The sequence below is a fragment of the Dioscorea cayenensis genome, chromosome 7 (genome assembly GCF_009730915.1).
Source record: "Dioscorea cayenensis subsp. rotundata cultivar TDr96_F1 chromosome 7, TDr96_F1_v2_PseudoChromosome.rev07_lg8_w22 25.fasta, whole genome shotgun sequence".
Classification (NCBI taxonomy): Eukaryota; Viridiplantae; Streptophyta; class Magnoliopsida; order Dioscoreales; family Dioscoreaceae; genus Dioscorea; species Dioscorea cayenensis.
Genome location: NC_052477.1, coordinates 20197055 through 20207276, shown reverse-complemented (window position 1 = coordinate 20207276; position 10222 = coordinate 20197055). Strand labels below are relative to the sequence as shown.

The 10222-nt window shown below is 33.0% G+C and overlaps 1 protein-coding gene across 1 annotated transcript in view; it reads left to right on the top strand.

Annotated features, from left to right (window-relative positions):
- The first annotated feature begins 1054 nt into the window (after nt 1-1054).
- The window catches only part of LOC120265916 (ferredoxin-dependent glutamate synthase, chloroplastic), a 29186-nt gene continuing 20018 nt past the window's right edge, over nt 1055-10222 (top strand). Inside the window, exons 1-4 of the mRNA XM_039273871.1 lie at nt 1055-1212; nt 2954-3064; nt 3156-3371; nt 4657-4814. Of these exons, the coding sequence (XP_039129805.1) occupies nt 1084-1212; nt 2954-3064; nt 3156-3371; nt 4657-4814 (614 nt within the window). The 5' untranslated portion in view covers nt 1055-1083. The remainder of the gene's footprint in view (nt 1213-2953; nt 3065-3155; nt 3372-4656; nt 4815-10222) is intronic.

Sequence of the window (10222 nt, the reverse complement as noted above, 5' to 3'; positions counted from 1 at the left end):
ACCTCTGCCTGCAATTTCAAAAACAAAAGTTTGTAAGCTGCTATAGAACTTGCTGTAATATTAATCTTGATGCTGAAAATCAACACAGAGCTGCGACCTTCAGCAGTCAACCAATTTCTAACAAAATTCCCATGAAGATTCTTTAGGCTGAAGTCACAAGAAATTAGGCTGAAAAAAATGTTGAAAATCAGTAATCACACAAAATAAAAGAAACAAATAACTTTGTTCAGACTTTTTTCTTGTTGTGATAGTACTTGGTCCTTTATTTAAAATTTCATCGACCTATTAGAGACTTTGAACGTAACAACTTTCTAATATAGCAAACCTTAGATGCAGTAAGACTTGATTTTAAGATCGAGTTCTTAAATAGAAATGCTTTTAGGTAACAATCACCTAAATGAACCCTTAATTAAATATAAATGCCCTAAGATAACCGTCTCCTTGTTAAAATCTTACTATGAGCAAAATAAATCCTAAGATTGTAATATCTATTTCAGTGTGGTTGTGAATAACTATTGAAAGCCAACCATTATAAGAAGATATCAAATCTTACGGGTTGTGGACTAATCATTATCTATGTGTATGTGAGTGTGGACTGTATGCAAGAAAAGATTAAAAGTTTTATTTTAAAAAACACAGCAAGAAGGTGAAAACAAGAAAAGATCCCTTGGTTTTGTTGTTTTTTCCTTATGTTTGGAATTGATATACACTTGTATACCTAAGGAAATTTCCTTGCATGTCTACAAATATCAATATGGGGACGCCAGGCATGTGCTTGTTTTTGATCCATGCGTATTTCATGCCTTTCTCATGTCATGTAGTACAGTTACTCCTATGATCTAATGGATATTTTACTCCTTTTAGGCATTATAACTCCATTAAAAATGATCAGTGATATATTTGTTGGTTCATTATTTCTTCTGGCCTCCTGGAATGATTTGGAGCACATTGTTTTCCATTATCTTGATTTTAGAGAAACAGTCTTTAGTTACTAGTTTTACCTGAGCACACATTATTCTTCTTTCTAATGCCGTTGACTTCAATTGTCACAGGGCATTTGGGTATTCAAGTGAAGATGTTCAAATGGTTATTGAGACAATGGCTGCCCAAGGGAAGGAACCAACCTTTTGTATGGGTGATGATATCCCATTAGCTGTACTTTCACAGAAACCACACATGCTTTATGACTATTTTAAACAGAGGTTTGCTCAGGTTGGGCTTCTATTTTCAGTCTGCATACTATGATATCACCTTGTGTTCTTCTCTCACTGAATGAAATGCTTTTTGGGTGTTTGTAAGAAAATGTTTAGTAGGATATATATATATATATATATATATGGCTAGATTTATGTTCTACACATGTTTGGAAATCAGTCATCTTTAAATTGATATATATATATATATATATGTATATATGTATATGTATTATAATTTATGGAAGATTTTTCAAGATATCGGGTAGTTGCTAAAATAAAGTCAATTCCTTTTATTCAGTAAATCATCTCTTCTGTTCTACGTCTCCACTGTCATTAACTTAACTAACTTCAGTTGCAATTCTGCTCTAAGGCGACTAGCTAACTATTCAAGCTGTACATATTCCAATTCTTATTATTATTATTTTATTTTGTTTTAGTTTTGTCTATCTACTTTAGTTGTACATGAACATTAGATTATGGATATTTTTTCATAGTCCAAATAGATATCCATTAATGTAAGTGCCCTACTTCGAGATTTTGTCTTCCAATCTTATGCTATACTCCGGCTTTGATCACTCACTGTTGAAAGAATTGACAAGCTTTTCTTGTCCTTATCTTGAAGCTATCCATAAGCTAACTTCTACATCCCAAGTGTTCTTGTGGTACTAAGATCTTCTGCCATTTATTTTTATTTGGAAGTTATTTTACTTATGTGAATTTGGGAAACTATATTAAATTAAATCCAACTTTCTGTCTCACTTCATAAATCAATTGTCAAGTTGTTCATAACTTTTGCAGAACCGCAAAAAATTGTTAACAAAACCACAACAGCAGGCTGAACAAGGGATAAGACAACGAAGATTCCTGAATGCTTGAGTAGAAGCAGAAACTGTTTATATCATTATTGTAGCACTCCAGCTCCTCCATGATTTTTGTCTGGCTTAGTGATTTTATATATAGGTAGGTTTGATACTAATTTTTTTGAGTGTGGGATTCATTACGTAAAGTGACATCAAGTGCCTTTTTCTTTCTGATTTGCCTTCCTGAGCACTAATAAAATGTGAGATAAATTTAGTGAACCCTTATAAAATAGGAACTTCAAATCTATGCTCTATGTTCATTTATTCCAAATTCCTTTTCTTTTTCTGAAGTTTTTGTTAAAAATTATACTTCCTCCATTCCCAAATAAGTGTCATTTAAGGTTTTAGTACTAGGATTAAGCAAAACATTTAATACCTTAATCTATAGAAGTATTCAAGTAAAATAACCTGTTACAAAATATGCTCCCAATTATTACTCCATTTATTCTCAATTTTCTCCCTAAAACATCACTCATTTAGGAACTGAGGGAGTATAAGCCTTGGCCTTTGTTGCCCTTATGCTACTTTAAAGTATCTTGTGGCAGATTTCTAATTATTAAGCCCTGCTATCATACTGTTATTATGCAATATTTTTAACAAGATTTTTGTTGAACTGCTGCTGAACTTTATCGTATCATATTTAATTCGAGCACCTGTGCATGCAGTGTTTATAGATTATAAGTTGCTTGTTTCTCTTAAAGTGAAATGCATTCATCTTTTGTTGTGGGCTGCAATTCTGTTATAAAATTCAATGTAGTCTGACGACATGATATTTTGATTTTCCATCGCTGATGATATTATGTTGGTTATTCTACTGTGTAAGTTTTGCTACTTAGATCATCTTCTGATATCTGATGATTCTATCTTGATGTTCGTCTGCATGCGTTGTTGTTGTAGGTCACAAATCCTGCAATTGACCCTCTAAGAGAAGGTCTGGTAATGTCCCTTGAGGTCAATATTGGCAAGCGTGGAAATATTTTGGAAATTGGACCACAAAATGCAGATCAGGTATTCATTAATTTCAGGATTAGTCTGCACAATGATTTGTGTAAATTCTGTTTTATTTATCTCAGAGATCTTATTATTATGTTGATTCTAGGTCATTCTGTCAAGTCCTGTACTGAATGAGGGGGAGCTTGATGCGCTCATGAAGGATCATAATCTGAACCCTCAAATATTACATACCTTCTTTGAAATTCAGAAGGGAATACCTGGTTCGTTAGATAAAGCAATAAACCAGCTATGTGAAGCAGCAGATGATGCTGTTCGTAATGGTTCACAGCTTCTTATTCTTTCTGATCGTTGTGAGGAGCTGGTATGTGTCTTTTGGGTTTACCATAGATCCTTCCATTGAAAGTCTCATTTTAGGCATGTGGTTTGGCTTCTACCTATTAACACCTTGGTCAACTATAAGAAGGTGCTCCTTTGCTGTTTACCTTATACAAGATTCTCTTATCAATATATGTTCTTCAAGATTAACAGCATAGCTCTCTTGATTTCCTATAGCATTTTCCTTTACAGATTATCGTAAGGACTTTCTTCTAGAAATAACAATTGTAGTTAGGTTTTGAAAATAGTTAATACAATTTATCAGATGATTATAATATATTGTTAGGTATGTTATATAACTTTGGATATAAGAAATAAAAGGAACATCTTAATGATAAAACTCAAATTGAATTTTCTAGAAAAATTGAAATAACAAGAAGTATCAAATTGATGTAATGTGATTTGTTGAGAGTATGTAAAAAGGAAAAAAAAGTGGATAGTATGGATTCCTTATGTAGAATTTAGTATAGCATTTCCTATCACTTTATTTGTTGTTTAACCTTTATACGAGCATGGTAGTAAAATACTTATTGTCTACAACATCCGCTCTAATTATCATGAAAATTTCTGGTTTTAGAAGATGACCACAAAAGTTCAGATAATGACGACAAAAGTTCAGATAAAACTGCATGTACATTTAAATAAAATAACATTTTTGAAATGTTTTCCCAAAGTTGTGGGCAGGAGCATATAACGTTTCCAATGGGAACATAACCAATCTATATAAAATGTTAAAACCTTCAAAATTGTGATTTTATATTTGTGAAATTGAGTTTCATGTATCTATAGCCAAGAAATTGATTAACTTTATATTTTAAAACAAGTAGAACTACCATTTGGCGATCTCTTCTATGAATAATAGAACTGATCTTTGTCTACAACATCCGCTCTAATTATCATGAAAATTTCTGGTTTTAGAAGATGACCACAAAAGTTCAGATAATGACGACAAAAGTTCAGATAAAACTGCATGTACATTTAAATAAAATAACATTTTTGAAATGTTTTCCCAAAGTTGTGGGCAGGAGCATATAACGTTTCCAATGGGAACATAACCAATCTATATAAAATGTTAAAATCTTCAAAATTGTGATTTTATATTTGTGAAATTGAGTTTCATGTATCTATAGCCAAGAAATTGATTAACTTTATATTTTAAAACAAGTAGAACTACCATTTGGCGATCTCTTCTATGAATAATAGAACTGATCTTTGTTAATTACCTTATGAAGTCTCCTCATCAATTAAAGTCTTTCTATTGTGATCATCAGGAACCAACACGACCTGCTATTCCAGTTCTTTTGGCTGTTGGTGCTGTTCACCAACATTTGATTCAGAATGGCTTGCGGATGTCAGCTTCCATTGTTGCTGATACTGCTCAGTGCTTCAGCACTCATCAATTTGCATGTCTAATTGGATATGGTGCCAGGTCTCTTATCTTTTATAGCTATGCTCCCTTTTATTTGAATATGAACCAAGTTGCACATTTTATTATTATACCTCATATGATAAAATGTGTTGACAATGAGCCCTAATCATCGTGGATGCTTCTGAATCTGCTGATTATGCACTAACATAGCAGAGTTTGATAGTTTATGGTTATAGCTTGGTTTAGCTTGTTATTTAGAACTGTAGGGACATATTCTTGGGTTTCTTTTTTGTGGTCACTGCTTTATAAATCACCCCACATTAATTGTTTTAAGTTTGCTTATGAAATTTTCCTTTTCTTTTAGTTGTATGAAATTGATACTTCATCATATGGAATAGTTTTTTTTTGTTTTTTTGTTTTTTTGTTTTTTTATTTTTTTGTTTTTTTGTGATTGGCTTTGTGTGTAAATCTGCTCTTACATGAACAACCTATTGTAATCTTTTATAAAATTTTCTTGTTATTTCAGGAATTTTTCTGTTACTTCAGAGCAAGTTAATTTCTACTTAAGTGATATTATTAGATACATTGTATTGGTGCAATTCTAATGACCCAAAATAAATAGAAATGACAACCATGTGTTTGTGTGCACATTTGTGAATGTGCTTCCCTGAAATCATCAATAGCATCACAACAAATTTCTGTAATTCAGTCTGTAGGTGCAGCTACTGTTGTGTAGCAAGCTTCTGGTTCTTTATTGTTGAACGATTCCTATTTTCACTTGAATATTCATGTTTCAATTTAGAACATAAAGGTATTCATTATATCATCATCTCACTTAAATATTCGTGTGTCAATTTAGAACATAAAGGTATTCATAATATCTTCATCTCACTTGAATATTTATGTTTTAATTTTGAACTAAACACCTGTGCTTAATTTTATGGCTCTTGGACATTCATACCACAATATTTAAGCCTACTAGCCTACTAGTTGAACCTGAATAGGAATAAATTTTCTTCTCCTATTTTTGAATATTGGGAATTCTGTAGTGCGGCACTTAGCTCACTCTCACGTCAATTTTTCACTCATATATGTGGCTTTGTGTTGACATTACCATATCGCTATTACCATATCGCTTGGGTGAAGTTGCTTCGATTTTTCCATATTATGAGATTTTTATTTGATTGTGTTAATGCAATCCAAACAAGTGATATGCCCCTTGCGTAACCACAAGTGCACGGGTCATACAAGTAGTATAATGTACCCGAATAGGTCTGGTAGTCGAATCCACAAGGATTGGTGTAGCTCTTGATACTAGTAAAATTTCTAATATCTAGCCGATTGAAATGATTTGGTTGAAATCTAATCCTAAAAAAAAAGAGAGATGATAAGAAAGAGAGAAAATAGAGACAAGGTTTGGGTTGAAAAAAACAACAATGGAAAGGATAGTGCCCCGGATTAATCCCCTCAACAAATGTATTATCTCAGCAATGATTACATGCAGTGTAGTTAGAATCGTACGATTCTCGATACGAATCGTACGATTCATATCGTTTTTCATCCGTAACGGTTCGAATCTTATAAAAGAATCGACATTGATCTAGAATCGTGAATGAATCGTTTGAATCGGTCCCGAATCGGTCGAATCGATATGAATCGAGAAGATCAACGATTCCTAGTTAATATGAGTTTTGAATTAAAAAAAAAAAGAAAAAGACAAATTGGCCCTTATTTAATTAATCTTTGAATTTGTTATCGAAAAACAAATTCAAAGATTAATTAAAAGATAATGTTTTCTTTTAAAATTTTAATATCGAATTAATTTGTTATCTTAAAAATCTTGTTATGGAAAGAAATCTTTTTATTTTAAAAACTAATCTTTAACATAATTTAATCTTTCTGTGACTATTTTATTAATTTTTAAATCTCAATTATTTTTAAAATAACTAAGTTTTTTTCAATATATAGGTTTGCTTAACACTTGAAAATGTCTTCCAAACTAAAAAAGATCTCAAACTAGGAAAATGTCTTCCAAACTTAAAAAAGATCTCAAACTAGGAAAATGTCTTCCAAACTATTTTATGTTTAATGCATGACTTAGAATTTTTTTTTATATATAATCATGTTATATATATATGTATTAATGTATATATATGATTTTGAAATGTGAACTGAATCTTACGATTCGATTCGATTCACGATTATCGATTCACAAATTTAGAATTTCGATTCACGATTCGAATCTCGATTTGACTACCTTGATTACATGTATATCTCCTTGGACCGTGGTGAACACCTATGAAGGGTTGATAATGTAGGACCTCACTTAAGGCTCGGGGCGGACTCAATCCTTTCCCTAATGTGTGCCATAGCTTGATGGATTACTTGATTATCATCTAGACAATGGATGTGCAACTAAACTTAACATGCTTATTGACTGCAATTGTAACTACGGGGAACATGCACGCCAAATCAATGCTAATGCAGCTAGTAGCAATTCTCACGTCGAGTTTTGCAACATATAACATCAAGGCAATCAACATAAAGATGAGCAACCAAGATAAATAAGAGGGAGACCACAAGGAAACTCAAAAATCAAAGCAACTAAGTTCAATACATCACAAGTCAAGGATCTTAATTCGGGGCACCGAATGATGGTTATCCCTCATGGTTCTACAATACATTAAAGAAAACCAACAAGATAAAGAAATGCAATCCATAAAACTCCCTTCTTGCTTCATAATCCTCGTCGGAAAGCGATCTATGAAGATCTTGTTGGTATTCCTCTGTTCCCACAACAATTTCTCCTCCCAGATCCGGCCCTGAATGGTGATAAGCTCTGCCCCAACCTTCTCAGAAAAGAGGAAGAAGATCCCCTTGAAAACCCAACTTTGGGTCTTAAAAACACCATTCCTGATGCAAGCACGGCCGTGCTTTTGGCCGTGTTCATCTCAGGATGTCTTGGAACTCGTTCTCAGCACGATTGTAGCTCAACCTGAAAAGTGCACGGGCGTAGGCACGCCTGTGCTTATTGCTCGTGCTTCAAGAGCACTTTGGTGCTAGGAGCCATGGAGCCATGCTCTTTTCTCTGTGAAAATCCCAGTAAAGTGCATGTTACCGACCATGCTTCAAGAGCACGATGGTGCTAGGGGCAATGAAACCGTGCTATTCAATTTACTCAAATTCTAGTGAAGTGCATGGGCATAAGCATGCCCGTGCTTTTTGACTGTGCTTCCGAGCACTGGTGTGCTTCCTTAGTTGGGCTGAATTTCTCTAAGTCCTGAAAATTGCACAGTCGTAAACGTGGGCGTGCTTCCCAATTGTGCTTGTTTAGAAAAGTGCATTCCAACTTTGATTTCACGCTAAAATGTTACTCTTTTCATTCCTTTCAATCCAAGACCTGGTTATTAGCATCAATTAACAAATATACCCAAAGTAGCATCGATTTCTAATAAAAGAATGCAAAAAGGACAAGTGAATCATGGGATAGGGTATATAAAATACCTATATAAAATGTACTCATCAACAAGCAAACAGACTATGAAGGAAAAGATGCATATCAGGAGAAGTGACCATGAGATACACTAAAGGATCAACAACTTCTCGATATCTAGTAGGACCATCTAAAAGTGTATCATCATTTGAAGAAACTTTAGCATTGTACTTAAAAGTAGTAACTATAGTTTTTCATTAGTAAGATAAGCACTATTAAGTATTGCAAAGTGCATATTTAGTCTGAGAGAAGATATAACCATGAGCTAATGAAGTCATTTAAATGCATAGAAAAAAAGGTAAAGAGCATATTTTTTTCATTCAAATAACTTTGCTAAGTGATTCGTAAAAATGACAAAATATCATTCGAGTCATCTCCAACAATGATCGTATTATCCTCATACAATAGCAAAAGAATTTGCCATGAGAAAAAGCACGAGTGAATAATCATTAGGTGAGTTAGTAAAGCCACGTTGGAGTATGCTAAACTGGATTTGTCAAATCAAGCATGATGTGCTTGTTTAAGACCGTATAGTGTTCTACGGAGACAACATATTTGTCCCTTTGTGTAGAGCAAACTTGGCATGTCTCTTCTTGTAAATCTCCATTTAAGAAGGTTGTCTTTATTTTATTTTATTTTTTATAACATCCATTTGAAAAAGAGGTCATTGATTGGAAGAAGCAAGTGTTATTAAAAGACATACTGAAGTATTTTTGCCACTGGAGCAAAAAGCCCCCTCATAATCAATGCTATACTCTTGAGAAAAGGCCTTAGCCTTATGGCATTCAAGTGAATTATTTGCTTTTGTGTTAATTATATATATCCACTTGCAATCAATGACATTTTTAACCAGGATAATGACCCGAGATCCTATTGTGCGAGTTTTATTTTAAAGTGTCAAGTTTTTCCTACATAGCTTTTTGCCAATTAGAATGAGGAGGTTTTTGTAATGGGATGAAGGATCAACGAATATGAGGTGGTTGACTCAAATATGATGAGATATAGGTAGATTAGGACAAATAGATAGAGATGGAGATGAACACCTGTAGATGACTTTGACTAAATAAAGTTAGATCATCTTTAATATCTGAGTTGTTGTCTTAGGTTGATAAGTATAAATTTGTGTAATGAGAATTGGTAAATCGGAAGTATTGTTAAGAACTAGGAGTGGTAGATGCTGTGTCATTTGCGAATGGATTCATGAAAACTAGGCTATGAGACTTGGAAAAAGACAAAGTATTACTTGACGAATAAAAAGGAATAGCTTCGAGAAGTGAACATGCTGAGAAACATATAATCAATCAGTAGTTGGGTCAAAACATTTATATCCTTTTTTATCAATACCATAATCAAGAAAGACACATGCTTGACTTAGCAAATAACTTTGTGCATCGTGAGTAAGTAACAAAAAAAAGCAAGTGTACCTAAAAAGACATGGAGAAGAATAATTTGGTGGAAAACTATACAACTTATGAAAGGGAAAGACCAAAAGTGAATGCAGAAGCAATACAATTAATAAGAAACATAACAGGTAAGACAGTTTCATGCTAGAACATAGATGGACCATGCGTTAAGTAAATCCATGTATAATGTGTGTATCATCAATAAATGACACATCATATTGTGCGTCTTCTTTGTTATGTATAGGTACAGGTTTTTAAAATTTTTTTGAATGGACTAAATGAAAAGTGGATGAGGAAATAATATGATTATGATTAAAAAGCAAAGCAGATACTTTGGACAATTTACATACATGACAATTTAAAATATCACTTAAATGTTTTTCCCTTATATTATTGTTGAGACCAAATACTCCAACCTAGAATTAAAAACATGTCCTAACCAAGAATGTCACTAATAAAACAACGTAGACTGATAGTTTAACTTAAATGAAGATAAAAGTGAAGATGTTTAAGTAATAGCTAATATGGGATGCAAAGAAGGTCCAACTAATACAATCTAGCAACTCCATGGT